The sequence below is a fragment of the Dunckerocampus dactyliophorus genome, chromosome 6 (genome assembly GCF_027744805.1).
Source record: "Dunckerocampus dactyliophorus isolate RoL2022-P2 chromosome 6, RoL_Ddac_1.1, whole genome shotgun sequence".
Classification (NCBI taxonomy): domain Eukaryota; kingdom Metazoa; phylum Chordata; class Actinopteri; order Syngnathiformes; family Syngnathidae; genus Dunckerocampus; species Dunckerocampus dactyliophorus.
This window is the reverse complement of record NC_072824.1, coordinates 12,318,944-12,343,823: the sequence shown is the minus strand read 5'-3', so window position 1 is coordinate 12,343,823 and position 24,880 is coordinate 12,318,944. Positions and strand designations below refer to the sequence as shown.

Here is a 24,880-nt window from a genome sequence, read left to right as displayed (position 1 = left end):
TTTTGAGCTTGCTATTTCCTGGTCAAACATGTAACTTTAATCACCAAAACATTACCGTAAATTAGGCTGGGAACAGGACGTGTTCCCAGCGACGCTACAATAAAAAAAAAACATACGCTAGCATGCATGCGGCAGCGGGAGCAAAACTGAGTTCGGTTGTACTTAATTGAAGTGTTTTAGAATGTACTCACGTTATTTTTCATCAATCCTCATCCACAAATCCATCAAAGTCCTCATCTTCTGTATTCGACACAAACAAAGCCGTCTTCTTTTCCGTTCGCTACTAGTCTGTTAACATGTCAGTGTTATTCAGCTCCGAAGCAAAGAAGGAAACTTCTCCTGTTGCTTCTGCCAACTTTATTTATTGAACGCGGCCACCAGACAGCAGCTCAGAACACACACACATCTCTCAGCATCTTCTCTCCTTCCTGCTTGCCCACAAGGCAAAGGTTAAACAAGCCCCACTACATAGCTGTCCAGCCAATGCCTGTAAGAAATGACACCGTTTATTTCCTGGTGTGCACTGGTCAATACTGTAATGCCGCTTGTTGTGGGGAAGGAGAGACTCATGTCGCCGATGCACTTTAATGGCTTTATTAACAGCGGAGAACACTGCAGGACTTTACATCCACGCCAACATAAACACACTTCCCAACTCTCTCCAAACTCACAGCTAGCACTGAGCCTAGCTCTCTTGCTCGGGACGCCCACCGTCACTTCCCGTCACTTCCTGATGAACTAAAGCTGTAATGACACTCTGCCGTATAAAAAGTAAAATATTAAAAACAAGCGTAAGACATTACTAGCACAGCTTTGTTCTGTGGGTCGTGGATATATTCTATCAGTTATTATTAAGCCTCTAGCTTCCTTTTAGTAAGTAAAAACCTTGGCTATGATTGCACTACATTGTCATGTAGACCTACAAAGTACACTTGGAAGAACAAGAGGTGAATAAATGTATTGCAACTGATGTGAAACTGATGAGGGGTAGGATTAAATAAGCTTTGCTTCTTCCTACTCCTTTTTGGACATGCAAAATTGTGAATTGTACTATGTGATGTGCTACTGTTTGACTCATATGCATGTTCAGGATTAAAACCATGAACCATGATAATAACAAGCCTAGTAGTGCTGTACAACTTTTATCCGCAGTCCCCTCTACTGGTCAATATTATTATTATTATTATTATTTTTTCCCCGTTTTTTTTTTCTTTTTTTCCTCTACTGGTCAACATTCAAACTGGACGCCAACCTGTCTATAGAGGCCACCTGTCTATAGCGGCCACTTTTGCAGACTCCCTCTAGTGGCCGCTATAGACAAGTTTGACTGTATATATATATATATATATATATAATATAATATAATATAATATACACACACACATCTTGTAGTACAGCTTCATTTTAAAAAGGCAGGCTTTGCTACACATCGTAAAACGCTGTTTGTGGGCCTTTCTCTCTGAAGTTTCATCTTTAACAGGTGAAATGTATGCTCAATTGGGTTGAGATCAGGTGACTGACTTGGCCATTCAAGAATATTCCACTTCTTTGCTTTTATAATGTTCTGGGTTGTTTTGGCATATGTTTTGGGCCATTGTCCATCATTGTATGAAATTTGAATACAATATGTTTCTGAACACTTAAAAATTAATCCGACTGGTAAAAGTCAGTAAACAAACACCAGTGACCCAGTGCCACTGGCAGCTATGCATGCTCAAGCATCACACGGCCGCCTTTCTATTCTTGAGGATTATCAGTGGCTTGTACCGTGCAGTGAACCCTCTGTATTTACACTCATGCAGTTTTCTCTTTATAATAGACTTAGAATACTACTTTCAGGAGTGTTTCTAAATTGGTTGGTCGTTTCTCTTCACCATGGAAATGATTCAGCAATCATCCACCAATGTTCTCTTCCCTGGACTTCCAAGTCTTTTTGCGCTGCTGAGTTCCCCAGTGCTTGCTTTCTTTGTCAGGATGCTTCAAACTGTACATTTTGCCACTCCTATATAGTATATATAAGAGTATAGAATGAATTTTGCAAATGTTTTTTTTTTTGTTTTAGCAGCTTAAGGATGGTTTGTTCCACCTGCATGGTGAGCTCCTTTGACTGCATGTTGTCTTTACAGGCAAAATATTCTAAATGCAAGCACCACACCTCAAATCAACTGCAGGCCTTTTATACTGTATGTTTAATTGGTAATGACATCACAAAGGAGCTGTTCACACCTGCCCATGAACTGGTCTTTGAGTCAATTGTTTAATTACTTTTGGTCCCTTTTAAAATGGAGTGGTACATGTTAAGGTGATTAAACCTCTAAACCGTTCATCCAATTTGAATGTGGATACCCTCACATGAAAGCTGAGTCTGCACTTTATGTCCATGTCTGTTACATAATTATAATTAGAATAGGTTTCATTACACAGGTAAACAAAACAATTTTCAATTTTGAACATTTTTCAGTGTTGAAATAGTGGCATGAAAAAGTGTTTGCCCCCTTCCTGATGTTTTTTTTTTTGCATGTTTGTCACACTTAAATGTTTCAGATCATCAAACTAATTTAAATATTACTCAATGACAACCCAACTGAACACAAAATGCAGTTTTTAAATGAAACTTTCTATTATTAAGGGAGAAAAATCCAACCCTACATGGCCCTGTGTGAAAAAGTGATTGCCCCCTAAACTTAATAACTAGTTGGGCCACCCTGAGCAGCAACAACGGCAATCAAGCGTTTGCAATAACTTACAATGAGTCTCTTACAGAGCTGTGGAGGAATTTTGGTCCACTCATCTTTTCAGAATCGTTGTAATTGAGCCACATTGGAGGGTTTGCCAGCATGAACCGCCTTTTTAAGGTCATGCCACAGCATCTCAATAGGTCAGGACTTTGACTAGGCCACTCTAAAGTCTTCATTTTGTTCTTTTTCAGCCATTCAGAGGTGGACTTGCCGGTGTGTTTTGGATCATTGTCCAGCTGCAGAACCCAACAGATGGCCGGACATTCTCCTTCAGGATTTTTTGGTAGACAGCAAAATTCAGGGTTGCATTTATCACTGCAAGTCTCTCATGGTGGAGTCAAACTGTTTCACACAGGACCATGTAGGTTTGGATAATTTTTCTCCCTTAATAATAAACGTTTAATTTAAAAACTGCATTTTGTGAATATTTACATTTGTTTGATAATCTGAAACATTTAAGTGTGACAAACATGCAAAATAATAAGAAATCAGGAAAAGGTAAACACTTTACACATTGTGTATATATAGACCTAACCGTACACTCTGCCAGAAACCTGCACGGACAAACACAGCCCGTTAGCATTAAAGCTGCAGACACACAATCCTGCATGTTCCCAGTAGAGCTTACTATGTCAAAATTCCAACATCAAGGCTAGATTTTGTCAAACACATTTCAAACACACTATTGTCAAATCTTTGAGACTTATTTAAAAAATAATATACGAGACCTCAATTTATTCACATGCTGAACATAATCTGGGAAGTACATCTGACAACATCTTCCACACAATCACACAATGATTTAGAAAAGCAGAATGACACTGAGTGGCCATGTGTTTGCTCAGATTGAGGGCAGGAAGTAGACCGACCTCAAAACCTCCATCCTGCGCCAATCTTCTGCCAATAGATCAACAAAGATGCAACATGTCAGGTCACACATGATGAAATAACTTACAATCACATCTAAAGAGAAATGGGACTGATGCTCTGCAGCCTGCTTTCCTGACACCATTACCAAAGACTGGAGGTCTTTAGTGCGACACACAAAGACTTTATTTAATTAAAAACTGAACTGTGGTAACAGGATAAGTATATTTTTGGGTGAAAGGCACCCAGAAAGTGTTCACTGTAGCAACCAAGAAACAGAATCTTCACACACTAGCACCACATGAATGACTGTGGCATCATCCTACATTTAAGACTAGAGTACTAGTCCACTACATAGAAGACATCGCTGTGTGTGCCTCTGGGTAATCGTGGCAGAAGATGCTCAGACACATAGTAAAATATATCCATAAATCTATTTCCTCATAGTAACCTGGGGTGTTTACTTACTCCACTATAGAAATTACCTACATAATAGTAAGGCTTCTATTTTCGGGGAGGCCTTTATTTGTACAAAAGCATTTTTACACTAATGTTACATTTTATATAGGTTTACATCGGTGCAATGAAGATTTATTTAAAAAAATACATAATGTGTATTGTAATACATATTCTTCTAGTTGGCATTCCCGCCTGTTGCCCACTGAAAGGTATGTTGATTGTTTTTCATAAAATGCTGATGAAGTAAATGCATAAATATTATAATAGATAAATTTACTCGGAGCTCTATAAAATACTGTATGCCATCACAGCACAAGGCTACAGCTCTCACAGGAGCATAGAATAGCTCATTTTATTAATTAACATGGTGACTGTGGATGTAAAGGGTTTAATATGATAAAAACACCATTAATTGGCCCACTAACAGTGACCTGTATCATCATTACGTGCTTCAAGAATGAAACTCCAGGGAGAAATGTAGTCAGTATGCAAGTGAGTCCTTGAAAATGAACCCACTCAACTCCCACTGCTGTGAGGAAACGTCAAAAAGCTGCAACAGGTCTGCCATCTAGTGGCCAGATACCGTCATCGCTACAGCAATTCCCTTCTAAACTGAGGTTAACAAGACACCTACAGTACTTGTCAAAACTATGAAGCATGGTTTGACCGTCAGAACATTACATTTATTTTTGTTGTCAAAATGAAAATGTGGGTCAGAACAACTCAATGACATATTGTTCTTTCTATCAGGATGTGAATAAAACAGAATCACTAAAACTGACAAACCAGGGGCCTCAAAACACTAACAAATCTTTAGTTAAAACTAAAGTAATAGACTATGATTAACTCTAACTATTACTGGTTGAAAATTAAAAACACAAAAATGTTAGAACAGACTAAAAACCAGAAACATTCACAAAGCACAAAACATACACATCCAGCACTATTAAAAAATGTACTTAGTTTTCATTTTAATAAAAAAAAATACAAATAAATACAAATATAAAATATTAAATAAAAGCTACAGCAAAATAAAAAACATTTTTATACAACATTATTTTAACTTATCCTTGTGCTAAGGCCAAAAACCAGAGATCTCTTCTGAAACAAATATTCTAAGCATGGAATCTCCTTGATGAAAAACAATGCAATTCCCCACACTGCCATTACTGGCTAACAAGGCTGATAGAATTGAATGATGGTGCTACTAATACAGAATTTCTCTAGTTGGTTTACTCATCTGCATCTGCAAACTGTTCAGGTTCCGTACTGGTGCTGGGGCAGTTCCACTGGAGTGGGTGTGAGTGATGTATGGCTGGGCTGTAATTGGGTACAGTTCCCAACTCCCATTGCTCCCGTGTTAAATCCTGCAAAGCAAACTGTAGTACATCTTCTGGACCTGGGAGGAGGAACAATGCTATTAGGACACTACTGGTTTGGCATGTGACATGAAATTCTAAAATACCATATATCCCCTAATAGTGTGCTCTGCTCTGACAGACGCTGTACCTCAATTAATCACTTGGTGTGTTGTCCACTTAAACTACAGATGGGTACTTCTGATGAGCCACACACATCACATCCAATTGAGGGTTATAGGTTTTTTCAATTAAAAGTAAAAAAATACCGATTGGGGGGAATGTTATTATGCATACATAATTAAATGCAGCCAAACCTGCGTTGAAAAATTACAGTGCTCCCTCACTACATCGCAGTTCACCTCTCGCGGATTTTTAAAAATGTAATTTAGCATATATTTTTTTACAGCGTATTAACGTGCATTATGTTCTGCGTCCTAGTGGTGTGTTAGAGCAATCTATCAGTGCTCTGTTGCATACGTCTGTTATTGTACACTCATGTTAAAGACGTGTGCAGCTCCACCTTGTCTCAGTGTGTTTACGTGCCTGTACGAGCATATTAGGAACCCACGTAGACAATAGCAGACTAAATACAAACAGTCCTTATTGGCTGAGGGAGAACCCGCCAATTGTGTTCTGCATGCTGATTAGCTGTACACCATTGTCAATCAATCTCCTTAATGCCGGCGCTAGCAAACTAGCTAACTGCATGAGCTGCTTGCTAATTGCCAATAAACAATAGAAGAAGCAGCAGCAGCAGCTTACCAGCTAAATGAATCTTTGGTTCAAAAAGTAGGATGAGGAGGAGGACGACGGCAGGAGAAATATGTTTTAACAAGGACACAAAAACGCGACAGCCGAACGGAGCCATGACAAAGCACGGTCAGAGGAGTGAATACGCGTGAGTCACTTAATCATTTATTGAGTTCAACCTTGTAGACTGATCATTAAAATCAAATGAAATTTGAAGTTTGAGAATGTGAGAAAATGTTAATGCCTGTCTGAGAAAAATTATTAGTATTGCGAGAGGTTTCACAGCCTTAAAACATATATAATAATTGTAAACAAATAAAGTTGGCTACTTCGCGGATTTCACTTGTTGCGGGCTATTTTGGGAACTTATCCCTGCGATAAACAAGGGAACAATGCACACATGAAAGAAATTGCACATTAGCACTGTCTTACAGCCATGCAGCAAGAGCAAACCCACACTCAGGTGCGTCTATTATATGTGACAAGCAGGAAAATAAGTCAGGAACAATTAGTCCCGTCTCCAAATACACTAGATTATTTATAGTTGCATGTGCAATCTGCTGTTGTGATGCAGTTACATGTTATTCCTTTGGTAACACTTCTCCGTTTACCAATCACGTCACCTGATACACAAGCACTTGTACAAACAGGCATGCCACCAAACTGAATGGCTCCTTCAAATAAAACATGGTTCTCTGCGCAGTTCACTAAACACACCCAGCCACAATCTGTAAAAATATGGTAGCGCAGAAAACCAAAGCATTCTCACTACTACTTTGTTAATGTTAATTGACACCATCTATGAAAAATGATTAACACATTACATATTGAACAAATAATAGGGACAGGTATTAATAATGACAACAAATATTATTTACCATATGGTTGGACTCCAAATTTCTTTTCGCAGTTGGCTTGGCACTCACTTTCCCAGTCTTCCTCCTCCAGTGGCGGTGTCAATTGCTGTGTTGGCTTCTCAGGACATTCGTGCGATGAGTCTCTATAGAAGCCTTCTGATTATCATGTTGGACTAATCTCAGTGATACATGATGAAAATAATTGTGTAGAAAAGACTACATCTAAAATACAAAATAATCTCATAAATGGGGTTGCATGGCTCAGGTGGTGAAGTGGTCATCTCCCAACTTGAAGGTTGCGGGTTCGATCCTCCAAAGTATCCTTGGGCAATATACAGAACCCCCAGTTGCTCCTGATGCTGCGTCATCAGTAGGTAAATGTGCTAACAATGTTAAAGCGCTTTGAGTGCCTCGGAGGTGGAAAAGCACCATACAAGTGAAAGACCATTTACCATAAATAGTACATTTTCATAGAAAACCTGTGTACAATCTAGTACGGCTAACATTATTAGAGCCCTTATTACTTGAAATAACATAGTCACTTTTTTATTTGTATTAGCCACAACAGTAGATGTAATAAGAAAAATAAGACATATTAGACATAAATAAGATAACACTCGTATTACCCAACATAAATCAAACACCTGCTCGAACAGTGTCACGGTAAGTGTGTTCACTAGGGGACCTTAGTGGCCGGCAGACAGATGTGTCGAGGACAGGAAGTGACGTCGGAGGTTCAGACAGTCGCCCGAGTTATTATTCTGATTATTGTGCTATTATTATTGTGTGTGTTGTGAGATTATTTAAACCTGCAATGAATGCCTGTTCTAACGATCAGGTCTAGTGCCTGTCTCACCAAACAATTAGTGACACCTAGTGGCCAATGTAAAATACTACATCCACAATTATAATGCTTCTTCTGCCTTGTATTTGTATTTTAGTTCATTTAACCAATTTTATGCTTAAAAATGTTATGCTTAATTTAAGGCAAGAATAAGTACAATTTCATTAAATATGTTTTTTTTTTATAAAAAAAACTAATAAAAAGCCAGCGATCATTTATTAATTCATTTTTGAATAACCGCAATAGAGTGACGACGTGATTTTCAAAACGCGATGTAGTGAAAGACGACTGTATGTTTTACACCAAAGCAGTCTCAGAGCGGTGATCAACAATTTTCAGTCATGATACCATAGGCTATACATTCAGTGATAGCTAAAATCAGTAGCTAGACTTTGTCAAATCACTATCATTAGTTGACAACAAACAACTAGTGCATGTGTTACGTTCAAATGCAAGCACCTTCTGGGTAGCCTCGTAATCAAGGCCGACAGCACCTTTGACTGCAGAGGTACCACGCATGTTTAAGGGCAGGGAATTTATTTGGAGTGCGATGGCAATTATATCACTACACCACTAATTTTAGGAAATATGTTGTCTACATTCAATAACCAAGTATTACAAAATAACAGCTTTAGGTTTTCAGTTTTACTGGTAGTAATGCATGGCTATCTTGCTTGTATTATATGGATCACAGAAACAGAACAGTTAAAAGGGACTGTTTGCAATGGTTACACAACTGCCAAGAGGGCAGTAACTTTCGAACTGCAAGTATTATATCTTGCTTGGCCTGTCACGATAATTCATAAATTGATTAATCGAACGATAAATAAAAACAAAGTCGATAATTTTGCCAGGCAAGTGCATGCGTGTTCAGGGTTTCCCCTAGGATTTTTTTTTAAGCTGTGGTGGTGGGCTGCATGGAAGGGCAGACTGCTGCCGCTGCGGCAATTTTTTTTAATGACAATTTTTTATGACTTATTTATTCATTAACTTATTTAATTTTTTTCAACAACTACCAGAACATGAACCGAGAACATTGCAAAACTGTTCCTTTACAAAAATGTTACTTTATTTACAAAGCACATCTCCACTCAGTGTGCTCATGTTTGAATAGAACAGTTCTAAAAATACTAAGAAGTGAAGCAAATATTCTTTGGTGACCTACTCAACATCAGCTGGTGAGCTACTGCAAGCTTGCGAGCTACCTGTTGGAGACCTCTGTGATAGCGTCACTGTCTAAAGCTGGACACACTATGTCTTTCTGTTGCACAATTACGATACACAACTAGTGTTTTGAAGACAAGCCATAAGTACTATAATGATAACAAGATTGTTACACATTTTAAGGGCTACTGCCCTGATAATAAGAAACAATTTGAAAGTCAACACAAGACGTGGTGCGTATCTGGTCACTGGTCAAGTGACAGCAAGGCAGACAGGCAATTCCAGTTCATGCTAATCAAAATAAAGTGCAAGGAAACATTTTTATGATATTTTAAAATGTTTTCAAACTGTGGTAAATATGTGTGTAAATAATATGCTATATATGTATCTATATAGCATCTTTATATACACTCATTTATACAATATATTACAATTGTTTTCATGTTAATAAAACCCTAATTTTTAAGGTGTGGCGACTTTTATTTTGTAGTGGCGCACCGCCACGATCAATTACATGCAGCGGAAACCTTGGTGTTTGCTTGGACAAATATAATGATGATAACAAATATAGCTCATAAGAGTTTCATTTAAGAGCTGGTATCTTGCGACTACCATGGTTTTCTTGATAATAACCAAAGTCACTTAAGTTCTTACATGAATAGCTATAGCATTGTTCTGCCAAAAAATTTAACTCTTATGAGCTATTTTTGTTGTCATCGTTATGTTTGTCCAAACACATTAAAATGAAGAAGTAAATTTGTCCAGTCATGTTTGACATCATGGAGTCGCACACATTTTCCCCGAACAAGACACTCTCCATGTCTTCAAACAATATGAATATTGCTTGAAAACGTAAGTATAATCGTTTACAACATTGCAGATATACAGTGGTGTGAAAAATGTGTTTGCCTCCTTCCTGATTTCCTATTTTTTTGCATGTTTGTCACACTTAAATGTTTCAGATCAAACACATTTAAATATTAGTCAATGACAACACAACTGAACACAAAATGCAGCATTTAAATTAAACTTTTTGTTATTAAGGGAGAAAAAAAAATTCTAACCTACATGGCCCTGTGTGAAAAAGGGAGCCCCCCCAATGCCTAAATATAAAGAAATTCAGGAACTAATGGGAAAGAAAGTAATTGAGTTCTATCAGTCTGGAAAAGGTTATAAAGCCATTTCTAAAGCTTTGGGGCTCCGGCAAACCATAGTGAAAGCCGTTATCCACAAATGGCGGAAACATGGAACAGTGGAGGGGGCAAACACTTTTTCACACTACTGTACATGTGGCTTTGTGACTTTGCTTAGCATTTAATAACTATTTTTCCCACCTTCGTCTACAAGATCTATAACGAAGCACTTGCTCTGTTTATTCAATAGAGTGATCAGGGGGAGATTACTACCTAGCCTGACACTAGGGTTACATTTAGTTCTCTCAAAGCAACTGTCAGGAATGTGACTCACCTTTTCTTATGGCCCTTTTTCCTTCCCCATCTCTGATTCTTCACCCTGATTGTCGCAGGTGGTCCAAATCCTGTTGCCTGTGGCTTAGAAGTGGTCAACACGTGGTGCCCTCTGCTGGTCCCGTTGACCAAGATGCCACATGGAGCGCTGCCATGGCTGCCTCTTCCAGCCAATGCAGGACCACATACAGCTGAAAATGTGTTTCTTTGTTTTTCATGAGTCCTTGCAGGTGCTGCTTTGTTATCATCGCCCTTAAAGCCATGCTTTAAATATCCATTAAGCACGTATGGTGGCTTGGTGAAATTCGATTTGACTGCAGGTTGTGTCCTTCCAGATAGGCAGCCATTAAGAACAGAAGCTTTTTTCAGCACACCTTGAGCTTGAATATTTGGACCATTGGCTCTACTGATGTTCTCATGAGCTTGCCTTCTTGTATCGACAAAGTCTGTAGAATACTGGGGCATCTTGAGATCTAAAGGATAGTTTAACGTGAGCGCACAGAAATGACAGAATCAAACCTTTCAACTTCTCATTCAATCTAAGTGAGGTGACCATTATTTTCATGTAGTTACTATACATACTAACACATTAAAATTAGAGTTGACAGGCCGTTTATTGATTGTCATGTTCATATTAGTGTGTCGTAATTTGAGAGAATTTCTCTTTTGCTACACCTCGGCAAAAAATGTTGGTGAGCCATTTAGCTAAAGTAGCAATGTTATGAAACCGTATTTTAGTGATGCACAAATCTGACACTGAGCGTACGCGCTCTGTTAGGAGAGTCTTTGGGGACGTCCTTAAAAACACAATTTTTTCATATGGTATCGGGTGTATTTTCATTCAAATACATGTTTGTTAGGTAAATTATTTCTTCATCTTCAATTTCATATTGGATTTATATTGAGTGTTGGACCTCATCAAGCCAAAAGAGTGCTTGGAAAATTAAGTACAACTTCAAGCCTTTCAAACTCATGGATCGGAGCTTCAGGACAAGATAAAATGTATATTTAATATTAATACACTTTAATATCTATCTTCAGATGAAATTTCATTAAAATCTGTTACTTTTTTTTTTTTACCCGGAATTACATGTCACGTTTGCACTGTTGTCCTATTTTCAATATGAATGTCTTGATTGTAAATATAAAAGCAAATAAAATATGGATAATTTTCTATGTCACTTCATTATAACTAAATCATGCTATAACAAAATCATCCTGGATGTTGGTGGATTTTATACATTCCTGTCATCGACATAGCTAAGTGTACTTCTTGTGGTTCGTGTGGGGTGAAAACGAATGCACAGCTTGCGGCAGTAGTAGGCCTACATGAAAAATATGCCGCTGGATTTTCTTCCGTGGACTTTTTGATGATCATTAAATGTAAATGGCTACTCTGCTGACTTTTAAAACTGACTTTAACAGCCTGAGTTGTTGTATATTTTGCAGTACGGTTATACTTGCCAAGTCCATGGGTCATCACACCTTTTGTCTTGACTCAATATCAAAGCAATGGGGACCAAGGCACTATCTTTAAAATAAATCGGTAAAGTTAAAGTCTTCATCTGATATAATTAATCACAGACTTGATTTTACACGATTCAAAATTTTGTAACATTGCTAGCTAAAGACCAAGCTCATGATAGCCGAGTGATTGACAACATCGTGTTAGCTCAGGTAACACAGCTCACGGCCACAAAAATGTAACTAAAACACTATTCAGCCTACCAGAGAGAAATGAGGTTACCATTAAATGAATTGATGTATAAGAGCACTAGGGGTGTTTAATGTCGTCTCACCTGCTTGTTAGCCTGAAAACTTGCACCGCCCTGTAATCGATTGTGACTCAGTCGCCTTCTGGCACAGGAAGGTGAACACTAGATGGCGCCAAAACTGTTTCAAAGTGACGCCATCTTTGTAGTTCTTATAGGAAGTCAGTAGTTTTTTGTGGAGGAAATAAAATGATTTCATAAATACAAGCAGTGACTTAAATCTAATTGATTAAAAACATTTATTAATAATATTTTTAAAAAATCTAAAAACTCATGACATAAACATTTTTAATTGCCTTGATGATTTATTATTAAAATGATAAAAATACACCCTGTATTATTTTAGGTGCCCTTGCATAAACCAAGTGAAAGCCAATAAAAGAGCTTTATTGACAGCTATTAAAATTAACCATCCAATGAAAAGTCTGTATGTGCTTATTTTTATTTGTTGTATTTAATCTTATTTTTTCCATTTCAAACTAAAAAACAATATACTGACTTGTTTGTAGAGTAAAATAAACATAAGACATAATACATTTTGGTTACTATTTATGGTGGCACAATATTATAAACCGAGTTGCCTGCAATGCAGTTGCACACCACAATAATCAGCATTAACAATAACGTCAAACATGCCTGATCCATGGTGATTTTTTCATTTATTTCTCGATTAGATCTCATTAGCCTGTGCAAGTGTACCTAATGTTATGGTCAGGGACGAGTAAGTGCAAACCAACTACTGTATGTAGCCATGTTAGTGTGTTTTAAATAACTACTACAAAAGAACTACCACCAATAGGACTAATGTGGCATTTTTATAGCTCAGTGTACTCTTTTAATTTCAATTTTAGAATGGTCCAAGCAGCCAGAGTGAAACCAATCATTAAGCAAAACAAGACAGATATTGCTCACTATGCTCACCAATAAGATTATTTTAGAATGAAAGTTTACGAATCATACAATTGAAAATATCTTGACTTTTTGTGAGCAATAACACATAAAGATGCAATAAACGCCACAGTGTTATACAATTTGTTAGACTGACAAAATGCTAACTTCCACAAGGGTACCACACAACGCATCGTGTCCGTCATCTACTATTTCGGACACTTTGCACCATTGCTTGTTCTTCCCTAATAAATCTGTAGAAAATAGAATCCAACCTGAAAAAACTACAGTGGCACGTGTTTACAAATGATCACTATGTAATTACAACATTTACAAATCCAGAAAAATGATTAAGACATACATTGTACCTCCATAATCAATTCATCTTATAACATCCACCTGAAAATTGTCCTCCCAAGGCACAGACTGAGAAAGTATGAACCATGCAAAGGGAAACTAAAGGTTTTGTGCAAGGAAGCAAAACTCAAGTTTTAGTTAAGTACATAATACAGCATTGTTGTCCCTTCTCACATGTAAAGTGAAATATCAAGATGTACATTCATGATATTAAAAAGTATCACAGGACCATTTGCTTCGTACAGGCTCCTTCCATGTATGCGCACATTATCTGAGCTGATTTCACTTCCAGTGGCAACACAAAGTCACATTCCGTACATTATACATCATAACTTTTCTGTGCAACATGGCTGAGCTTATTATTATTGCTAACAGCAGTGTACCTTTCAAGCGTGGGGCGGTCATGTAAGTTACAGTTTAAAGACACTCCTTGGCGGCGGCTTCCTCTCCCGAAAGTGACGCATGAATAAACCCGACTCAGAACAGTGACACAGTGTTCCTGGAAGACATGTTCAAGAGTAAACAAATATATTACCTTCATTTGCAAAGAAGCAACTTCACCAAAACCCTACTCCACATATCGTGAACCATAGTCTTTAGGGAAGACTTGCTTTCCTTCTGCTGTAACCTTGATAGGTCTGACCACTTTTTCCACTTTTCTCAACCTGCTTTTCAAATATGCCAGTTCCAAATGCTCCACTTACATAACAGATTACTGTTAAATCAGCCTAAAACTTTGGGTCAGCTTGCCGTTTTAGTTGCCTAGCATCTCATATTGCTTACAATTAGGCCTACACCAGGCTATCGTGTCCTTCAACTAATATTAGGCAAAACATGTCCGCTGGGATAGGCTCTTCCAGTTTTTGTACCAGCGTGCGCGTGTCTAGCTTAGACTTTCCAGTTCCAAAGTTTTTGTACCAGGGTGCGCGTGTCTAGCTTAGACTTTCCAGTTCCAAAGTGTGTCGAGCACAAGACACTAACAAGTATGTCTTCACAGCACAGACAGTGTAGAAAAAAAATGCAGATGACGTTAAAGAGCCACAGTAGTGTGACCCTCAAGTCACTCCCTTTAGTTCAGCATACTCCCTTGAAGATTGTTCTTCAAAGAATGAACAACAGGGGAAGATGTCCCAGTTTTCTATATTCCAGTGTTGTGCCAACTCCATATACGTAGTCGCTGCTAGGCCTTGATCTCCAAAATGGAAGGGTTGTGATCGAGGATAGAGAGGATGATTTTGTCCATGTACTGTCTCAGGCGCATGTTGATTTCTTCCTGTTCCTTCAGGGCTTCCATTAACTGTGGAGATAGTGTCATATTAGCTCATTTGATGACCTGTTAATTGAAAGAAATGCAGTTAATTCTTTTCTTTGAGTAAAGTACTGAGTTAAGTCCTGGCACTGACTCATCCCTTTGCTGCTTTCCCACTGCATTGGTCGGAATGAGACACACCAACAAACAGTGGGTCTTTTGTTTTGTTTTTTTCTTCCAAAGGAGAAAAGTTTTATCCAAGATGAGAATATAGGCAGCAAAAAAGGGGCCGCTGCAGCAAAGTGGAGAATACAGAGTATAATACTGCAGTGTCCAGAGCTAGGAGGCAGCACCAGGGTAAAGCTAATGTTATTCTTGTTCTAGCCTGATAAGATGCAACCACATGGCCTAGCTTCTGGTATGACAGTTTGGGGGCACACATTTAAACTGGCTAAATACAGACTCAGTATCTTTGTACAATGTTTGGCAGATTCATGCGAACAACGTTTGCATGCCACAGAAATGGTCTGTCCAATTGTGTGAGTGTGCGTGGTGTGTTGTATTATGACATGAAATACCGTAATTTCCAGTATATAGGCCGCTACTCTTTTCTTAAACTTTGAACCCTGCGGATTATACAGCGGTGCGGCTAATTTATGGCTAAATTCTCATCTTGTAACATTTCCTTCACTTCAGAACTACTTCTAATCGTTTAAATACTGTGCCACTCAATGTAATAGTCTGACTCACAGTGTTGTCTTACAAAGAACACAAAACTCATCACACAGCAACTTACACTCAAAAGGTGTACATAAGAAATATACAAAAAAGTATTAATACGAGTTTAGAATGAAAAAAAAACCCAACTATTTTAAAGTTTTCCCATAATGCATTGTGTCTGAGCAAAGCACTCATTGGTGCCTGCCAGGGCGCTGCAATGATGTCAGCCTCCCTCTGGGCTCCTCTGGCTCCCTCTGGTGGACAGAGGCAGCATTGCAGTACCATCCATCCATATTCTATGCCGCTTACCCTCCAATGAAATGCTTTGCTCAGACATAATGCATTATGGGAAAGGAAAACTTCATTTTTAACTCGCACTGGTATTGTTTGTATATTTCTTAGGTACACCTTCTGAGTATTAAGTTACGGTGTGATGAGTTTAGTGTTCTTCGTAAGATAACACCGTGAGTCAAACTGTTACATTGAGTAATCACCTCCTGAAATTTCCATTGGGTTGACAAGCTTGTTGTGAGTATTTTCTTAGCTCATGATTGGCTCCTGTCAAATAAAGAGCTGCCTGGTCCCTACACACCCATGCACGTCACAATATGCCATTTTATGATGTGGACATGTGTGGCTTATTGTCCAGTGCAGCTTATATACGTAGAAATCAGTTTTTTCCTCTAAAATTGGTGGGTGCGGCTTATACACCAGAATTTATGGAAGTTGAAAACAAGGCAATCAAACATCAATGAAAGCTTACCTTGTCAGACATAATGAATGGGGGTGTAGCATATGAACAGTAATTTGTTATAAACAATGCGATTGAGACCCTGTTAAGTTGCTTCCCAGAAGCCCGCAGTTGACATGGGCGGTCCATGCTTGCTACTAGATTGTATTGCTCTGCCAAAACACTGGTTTATTTCTGGAAATATTTGTTTTAAACCCGTGAATGTTTGTGTTCTAATAGTCTCGTGTTAATGACGAGAGGATTGTGGGTATGACTTTATTATTTTTTTTCACAGGTTCCAATACAGCTGGTGCACACTCCTCCCTCACCTGCTTGAGCCTGTGACGACGGCAACCCAGCGATAACTTAGTAAGACATAGTGCAACGAGAAGAATGCAAAAGTTTGTCTTTTGTGATGGACAGCTACTTGTACATACCAAGAAAGATTACCACAGCTTAAAGTTCTTATCTCTATCTTCTGTGTTGAATTAATTAGCGGTTTCACTGTGATTCTGCCTGGAAACACAAGCCAAACCATTGACTGTTGCAAACTGTACTGTGGTGAGATGAACACTGAATTGGACCGTTTATGTAGAGCCAACCTAAAACTTGGCTGCTTCCACAAATGCTAATTAGACACCATGTTGTGATTTTTACCTGATCCCTGGAGGCATGATCTATCTCGGCAGCCAGCGACTGGGCCTTGGTCTGCGTGGCAAACAAATTCTTGGCTTCGTACAAGCTCAAACTGAGAATTTGGCCGTTCAGATCATCATTCTGGTCCTTCAGTCTCTGGTTCTCCTAAGTTAGGGAAGAGAAATTGGTAAGAAATATATACTAGAAGCTTCACTCAACCCAGAAGACGAAACGCTGCTTGAACTTGGTTGGTCATCCAGTATCACATGTAGCAGTGCACATCTACTATGGCAACACCTACAGAACATGAAGCAGGTTATGAGCGTTACCCTGCATTGCCTGCTGTGTTATAAAAGCTCCATGGTGATGTTGCCCTTGAGTGCCAAACCTGAGGTAAGTTTGCTTGCTCTTGCGTGTTTCACAGTTTCATTAGTACGGGGACTGCAGCGCTGACGCCAGATCAGCTCGGGCGGGTTCACTCTACTCCATTGTTATTAGTGGTTAATATTGAGGGCAGGGGGTCAAAGAAGCAATTTTACCATCAGACCGGGACGGAGCAAAGCCCCAGACAACCCAAACGGCTGGAATTCAGGGGGAAGAATGTCCTGGGACATAAATCGCTGCACGCACACGCACGCACGCACGCACACGCACACACACAGACACACACACACACACACACACACACACACAATGAGCTCTTTTTGTTCAACCTCATTGGGAGTTTTTCTCCTATGCTAGGTTCTTGTTGCTTGGTTACAACAAAAATAGTGGGCCAAAATCTAATAAAAAGGCTGTAAGCAGCTGAGGAAATTATACTAATGAAGACAGTAATTAGCGTAACAAATAACACTTGTGCAAAGATGATTACAGAGGACATCTGAACACACATATACAGTAGTCAATGTTTACTCAGCAGCAGGTCTGCACACTTTACTCAGACGGCAAACAATGCCTTACAGAACATATCAGCATGTGCCGTCATTTATAAAAAAAAATCAGTGGTTCGCCATGTTTAACTTATTAAAATTGTGGCTCTACCACTTGACTTTTTTGTTTCATAACCCTCAGGATCTTTAAAATACTTTAAATGACTGTCTTACTGCGTCCAACCTCAGCACCAATGGCGAGAGGCCTTGTTTATGCAGCTCAACAATCTGACCACATTCAAAGAGAGAAAGCTATTTTGTCTTTGCCATCAAAGATCATGACAGTGTGAATCCCTGACGGAAAATTACATTGAATCCTGTTAAACTTTTGATCAGATGATGAACAGCCTACAGTCATCCCTCGTTTATCGCGACTGATTGATTCCAGATCCGAACGCGATTAGTGAATTTCCGCAAAATAGGATTCAATATTAATACACAGAATATTTTCGTAGTTGGAGCATTTCTATATACGGGTTTCAACATTATTAGAACCCTGTAGATATGAAATAACACCCACAGTTCCTTTTACACTCCTATTATTCTTTGTTTACATCACATTGCAAAAGCTACAGGATTACTGCATGGGCATAACAGACGGCCGCCACTAGCATAGCAAGCTACCGAGCTAACTAGTTAGCCTCTCCAATTAACTTATTCTAAACTTAAGAAAGTGTTTCAAACGGAGTGGGGAAGTTCAAACTGAGAGGGGAAGAAGGACAAAAAAGCCAAAAACTTACCACTTCCACATGGAATGAGAGGAGAACCTTTTTTTCCCACTCAAATCAGGTCTGAGTACTAGATGTACTCGAACCAAAAATTTAAATAACATAGTTGGTGGTCACTTTAGTGTCGTCTGGTTTGCGTTCATACTTGTATTTTTTCCCAAATAATGGTCTCAGCTTAGAATATGCATAAAGTCGCACCTCTATTGGACCCTTTGTGTGACATGTACATTGTCCGACAACTTCACACACCCAAAAGATGATGTGTTCTGGGTCACATACACTGGCAGGACTTGTTTGCAGGCGTTGCTATGAGTGTATGTGGTCTGGAAGACGTCATGTTGTTTTGGGTGTGTGAGGTTGTCGGAACATGTGCACGTCACATACGGCATCCAATCGAAGAGCGACTTTATGCATATGCTTCACTGAGAGCATTATTTGGTTCGCTGACAAAAATACAAGTGTAAACACGAACCAAACAGCACTTAGGTGACCACCAACTATCTTATTTTTAGGTTTTCGGTCCAGACCAGAGTACCGGACTACACGTGCACCCTAATGCGCCCTAAGTTACACTTCTTCTGAGAGCCTCTAAATGGAGCCATCACCACATTAGAGATAGATTCACATAGGTGTCATCTTGCACCTTATTTGCATTCGTCACCTTTCAATGGGTGCTGAAGATCTATGCTAATGATGTAGCATACCATGTGCTGACAATGCACATTACCAAAGCACATCTGTACTCATTACCTGCTTGAGCCTCTTGACCTCGTACTCCAGCTCCACCTCCCTGGTCCTGTTGTTGTAGTCAGCCAGACCAGAAGAAGAGCTGCGGCCGCGTCCGGGCTTTTCGGCCTCCAGTTTGAAGAGCTGCAAGTGCTCCAACTCTCGCCGCAGGTCCTCCATCAGCTACACAAAGAAGTCGACAGAAAAGCCATGTTACGTAGTATGTGGGATGGGTGAAAGTGTCACTGCAGTGTGTTGTGATTTTGCTTGATATTAAATATTCAGTTCTACCTCCTGCATGGCCTGTTTCTCTTCCTGGAACTGCTGCCTGTTTTGTCTCAGTTTGTCCATCATTTTTCTGTACAGGTCCATTTCATCCTTCAGGCGCAAGCTGGTGTCCTCCAGTTTATCTGTCATCCTTTGCTTCTCCTGAGTACAGAAACACATTTGTTTTGTGCTTTTACAGCGATATCACATTAGACTAAGACACGTGGAAAAAAAGCCATCTCAAGCTACAGTATCCAAGCAGAGACTCACCTCATCCAGTTTCTCTGTCTGTGTCTTCAGTCTGCTCATGTTAATATGCATCTCATTTTTCTCATCCTCCAGCTGCTTAACTCTAAAAGCATGAAACATACACGGTCATCAGTTATTGACAGTGTCAGGTTCTTTTGTAATTTAGCCTGCTTCCAATAGTTTTTTTTTGTTATATTTCACACTGCAACTATTTACAGGAGCTTTTAGGTTTGGTTTATAACTTTATATCAAACTATCATGTCAGTAACTTCAGTCTTCTGCTGACTGTGTAACAGTGGTACTTTAGTTTTCAACATTAATTCGTTCCAAAAGGTCAGACGAAAACTGAAATGTACAAAAAAAATTTTCCAAAGGAAATAATGTAAATCCAATTAATCTGTTCCAGACACAAAAAAATAAACGAAAATCCATTTTAGAGACATTAATTATAATTTTACATGCAAAAACAATGCAAAAGAATTATAAATGACAAATGGATGGAAGTTATTGTTGATGCGGACTTCCCGTATATTCTTTTATTCAATAGTGTTTCTCATCTGCTTTATCAAATTGCTGGCACTCACAACGTTTTTTGGCCCCAAGGCGGGTTATTTAGCAGTCGCACTCAATAAAAAATGCACGAACAGTGAATCAGCAACACAATGTGCTTTTTTTGGGCCCTTGACCTCACAGACAATATTGTATGAAAGCCGGGACAGTGTTCAGCTGTGCTTTCCGCACACAATCACCTTCTTCATATCATACATGTCACATCACATATCAAACATGTCATATTAGTTCTTACCGGTTGTTGAGCAGCTCAATCTGTGTGGTTTTGTCTCTCTCCATCTTGCTGAAGGTCTCTCGATGTCGCCTCAGCTCCCCCTGTAGATTTTGGTTCTCCCGTGTCTCCTGGTCTTTCAGCTGTTCCTCAAGTTCATTAACCCTGATATTATATTATATTATATTATATTACTGCTATTGAAAAATGTCACAATGCCAGCTTGTGAAACATCATTTTTTTCAGACAATACCGGTGTACTAGATGAGTGTTGTCCTGCTTCAGCTTAGACTTCAGATCATCGTTCATTGAAATTTCATTCTCCAGTTCTGCAACCTTCTTCTCCAAGGAAGTTACCTGGCCAAGAGAAAGAGCTTGATTAACATTGTCAACAATCTTCACAATGTTAGTTAAAAATGGCCGTGAATATTACTGCTACAGTATGTGGTTTGGTGCTTCTAATTTATGTTCTAATAAATTACAACATCATGGAAGCTTGATATATAATTTAGGATCTGACTTACACTAAAACTTGACTTACATCACATTCTAGGAACGAAATCCGTATGCAAAGCAAGGACTACCCGGAGTTGATAATTAAATCAAATAGACCAGCACCATTTGGTGTGACACATAAAATTTGCTGGACAGCGATAATTGCTTTAAACACAACATGACAGGAGTAGTGAGTGTTAGGTGTCATGTTTCATGAACAGCTATACAAAAATACAGTGTACAAGGCTTAAGTAACTATGATTCGAAACAACTATTCATGCACACTGCTTAAAACAGCAATATGGAGCATTTTCTCTTTAAAATAACATATCTTAAGGAGAATAGCGACATGGCAGCCCTGAAACATATACTGTAATTTCTGGTGTATAAGCTGCTACTTTTTTTTTCCATGCTTTGAACCCTGCGGCTTATACAGTGATGTGGCTAATAGAAGCAATTGGTCAACAGAGTGTCTTTTAAACAACACGACAGCCTGGACTGCCGGAGAAAAGATTGTCTCGTATGCTCCATTGCTTGCCATGACTGAAGACGAGAATGGATGTAAATAGTAGCAGGCGGGCTGCTCGTCACCACGAAATATTTTTAACACATCAGCAAAAAAATAATAAAGTTTGTAACATCTTTGGGTTTTACAAGAAGAGGGCAAAATTTGACCAGCCAGATCAACAGAGGTGAGTATGATAACTTCTTTGCTTTGTATCTTGTTAACTTTAAAAAATTGCACCTTTGTTACCTACGTGGCGTGTCGAAAACACTATGCTTAGTCTGAAATGTTGCACGCTTACTTTTATTATAACATTTTGAGTATGGGATTGTTTATTTTTCCAAGCTAACACAGCATTTTCATTGCACCCATGTGACAAATACTTATTGCATAATACTTAATACTTATTTGCAAATACACCTATGGTGTCGGGTAAATTGTAAAAAGTAGTGTGCCTCGTCATGGTTTTTCCAAAATTAATAAATGACCGCTGTTTCGTGGTTGACTATGGACTCTTATTAGTCAAATATATTGAAAGAGAAGTTGCATGTACTATTGTGGTTACTAGGCATCAGTAATGTCACATTAATGGAAAATTAGATTACCTTCACAGTGCATGCATGCCATGGCATGGCAACATGACATAGTGAAAAAAGTTCTCCTCCCCTTCTGTGTGGCAGTGGTAATTTTGGGCTTCTTCTTCTTCCCCGCTCCGTTGAAAACCTTTCTTAAGTTTAGAATAAATAAACTGGAGGCTAACTAGTTAGCTTGGTAGCATGCTAATGCTTAAAGCGGCAGCCCCCTATTGTGTCCCTGCAGTGATTCCATAGCCTGTGCATTACAGTTGAGCAATGTATTGTAAACAATGAATAATAGGAGTGCAAAGATGGCTGTATGGGTGTTATTTCATGTCTACAGGGCTCTAATAATGGTAAAAATTGTATTTAGAAAGTTAGAAACAGGTTTTCTATGCCTTAACTACAAAAATATTCAATTCACTTACCGCAATTGGGGCTGGAACCAATTCACCGTGTTAAACGAGGGCCGACTGTATTTCAATTCATAGCATAGCTCATAAAATATAAGACAGGTATAGGACATCAGAGTAATTTATTCATTTATTTTAAACAACTGCATAACATTTAGACAAATCATATCAGTGGATCAGCCCGAATATGATGTGTTAGTGCTTGAGTAATTGCTAACACTCCTGTTAAGAGATGTTGCAATTCTTGTACTGTACAAACGTCAGTGCACTCTAAAATGACTACTGATTATGTTTACTGTAAAGGTTATTCATCAGTTAGCGCATAAATTCACTGGGTTTGGCTTCTTTAGACTCATGCTTGCCACATACTGCTTTGTTTTTTTGTGTGCAATTTATTTATTTATTTTTTTGATAAAAAGTAAATGACACCTCACACTATAAGAAGGAGCACAAGTGTAAAAAAAAATACAACTTTACTTTGCAATTTACTGCTACTTTAAACACACATGTACATACAGTATACCTTCTCATTGATGTCGATGTCACAGGAGTCGATGCTATCTCGGAAAAGGTCCTCCGTGCTGCCATTGCTGCTACTCAAGTTGCTGTTGTGGAGCAACTGCCTGCTCAAAACAGTGAGACATAATATATCTACTTTAGTGTGTGTGCAAGAGTGTGACGAGAACAAAAAGTGCAGGGCTGCAAAAGTCTCTTTCTAAGGAAGGGCGGATGATCGAGGACAACGCCCTAGGCCGGTGTCAACAGAGAAAATGGTGCAAACAGAATTAAAATAAAAGGCACACACTTTGCTATAGCAGCCCCCTAAAGACGGTGTTTTTAAATCTGAATGTGACATTTGGACTGCAGCCGCCTCACATTTTCAATATCAAGAGGGGAGGAGAAAGAGGAAACTAAAAGGAGAAACGGATAACGAGGGCTATAAAAGGGGAAGAAGGAACCAAAGCAGACAGAGAGAGAGAGAGAGAGAGAGAGGACAGTGCGGGCGTCAAGCTTTATATTGAATACATAGATCAGCTCCGACAGGCCATTTTCATTCTGTCACTATAATTCAGTTGCCATGGTTGTGGGAGTGTGGGGTGTGGGGGAGATACAAAACATTGCACCCAGTTCAGCCCAACAGACCGTGCAGCCAAGCGCAACGTTGTTACAGCATGTGTTCTCATAGATGGCTCGATGGTTTTATTGGAATGAGCAGTTAGCAATTAACTGGAGGCTTAAGTGCAATGGTGCATAGGGCAGAGCAGGGATAAGAAAGCAGTGAACACTAATGCTGTATATGATTGCACATGTGGCTATGTAAACAAATTGCAAGCAAACTTTCTTTGCTTCATTATTTTTGAGGTCATGTCAGATGCTTTTAATGTTAATGTTTAGCCACAACCCTTACTTAAACCCCAAAACAATGCTTATAAAGGCTTCCATCCATCCATCCATCCATCCATCCATTTTCTATGCTGATTCTCCTCATTAGGGTCGCGGGGGTATGCTGGAGCCTATCCCAGCTGACTTCGATCGACAGGTGGGGTACACCCTGGACTGGTCGCCAGCCAATCGCAGGGCTATAAAGGCTTGGGTAATGTGAAAATGCTACAAATTGACTTCAGTGTGATGGGCTTATGAGCAGGCTTCTCAACCGCTTTCCGTCATCCCCCACTACCCACCAATCATTTTTTTCACACCCCCCGAAAAGAAATACTATGGACAACCTGATATTTATTTATCTGTACAAGCCACTGTACGAGTTGCTGGCACCAGCATTCTGCATACAATCACCTGATTATCAAAATAGATGAATAAAAAGAGCTAAGATAATAAATTTACTAATCGTTTTATTGCGGTTACTGTTACTTGACTTCCTCGCCTCTGATGTCGCCTTCCTTTTTCTTTCCATTTCTGTCAGAACCTTCTCCACCGCTCATCCTCAGCTCTAGTGACGCGACAGTCACGAACGAAACGGCTCTTAGAGCCAGCTTTTTGAAGTGAACGACGGGAAGGTTTTTTTCCCCCTGCTTTTTTTCTGTTAAAGCTGCATGTGAGTGGTCAAAATGTGTGGTGCCCTATGCGTTGACACTACGCAGAGAGGAGAGGGAGGGGCTACACACAAAAGCAAGCTGGAAAAGTGAGGATCATGAGCAGCTGAGGCAAGTGTTTCTGAATGCCAATCTTCACAAAAGACGCGCAAAAACTGTTACCTGTACGATCCTTTTTATTTTAGTTTGCACTTTTTATTTGAGATTTGGTTGTATAATGTTTATTTGATGTTATGTTGTTTCACTGTAGATAACGGGAAATTTCCAAATACACACAATAATATTGGACCTTTTTGCCTAATT

General features: G+C 39.1%; 2 protein-coding genes across 4 annotated transcripts in view; both read right to left on the bottom strand.

Moving 5' to 3' along the window:
- Window positions 1-3,336: 3,336 nt before the first annotated feature.
- LOC129182207 (uncharacterized) lies at window positions 3,337-12,367 on the bottom strand. 3 transcript variants are annotated; one of them, XM_054778013.1, is made up of 4 exons: window positions 12,306-12,367; window positions 10,508-10,979; window positions 7,054-7,175; window positions 4,155-5,463 (listed from the first exon to the last, which is right to left on the bottom strand). In XM_054778013.1, exons 2-4 carry the CDS (start codon window positions 10,969-10,971, stop codon window positions 5,297-5,299), a joined length of 753 nt encoding a protein of 250 aa, XP_054633988.1. In that variant the 5' UTR covers window positions 10,972-10,979; window positions 12,306-12,367; the 3' UTR covers window positions 4,155-5,296. The 3 variants fall into 3 exon arrangements, with proteins under 3 accessions (XP_054633989.1, XP_054633988.1, XP_054633991.1); XM_054778014.1 differs by lacking the exons at window positions 4,155-5,463; window positions 7,054-7,175 and adding an exon at window positions 3,337-3,635; XM_054778016.1 differs by lacking the exon at window positions 7,054-7,175.
- A 1,098-nt stretch (window positions 12,368-13,465) lies between these two features.
- rab11fip4b (RAB11 family interacting protein 4 (class II) b) overlaps window positions 13,466-24,880 on the bottom strand; it is a 35,365-nt gene continuing 23,950 nt past the window's right edge. The window contains exons 6-13 of the mRNA XM_054779153.1: window positions 23,050-23,149; window positions 20,792-20,895; window positions 20,563-20,703; window positions 19,779-19,860; window positions 19,533-19,670; window positions 19,266-19,424; window positions 16,880-17,023; window positions 13,466-14,820 (exon numbers count right to left, since the gene is read on the bottom strand). Of these exons, the coding sequence (XP_054635128.1) occupies window positions 14,704-14,820; window positions 16,880-17,023; window positions 19,266-19,424; window positions 19,533-19,670; window positions 19,779-19,860; window positions 20,563-20,703; window positions 20,792-20,895; window positions 23,050-23,149 (985 nt within the window). The 3' untranslated portion in view covers window positions 13,466-14,703. The remainder of the gene's footprint in view (window positions 14,821-16,879; window positions 17,024-19,265; window positions 19,425-19,532; window positions 19,671-19,778; window positions 19,861-20,562; window positions 20,704-20,791; window positions 20,896-23,049; window positions 23,150-24,880) is intronic.

What these genes read in the sequence shown, in the direction of transcription:
- LOC129182207 (XM_054778013.1), bottom strand. Translation starts at nt 10,971, where the DNA reads ATGCCCCAGTATTCTACAGACTTTGTCGATACAAGAAGGCAAGCTCAT. An exon ending in AAAAAGGGCCATAAGAAAAG is followed by an intron (nt 7,176 to 10,507) that starts GTGAGTCACATT and finishes AGGCTTCTATAG; the next exon opens with AGACTCATCGCACGAATGTC. An exon ending in ATTTGGAGTCCAACCATATG is followed by an intron (nt 5,464 to 7,053) that starts GTAAATAATATT and finishes TCCTCCTCCCAG; the next exon opens with GTCCAGAAGATGTACTACAG.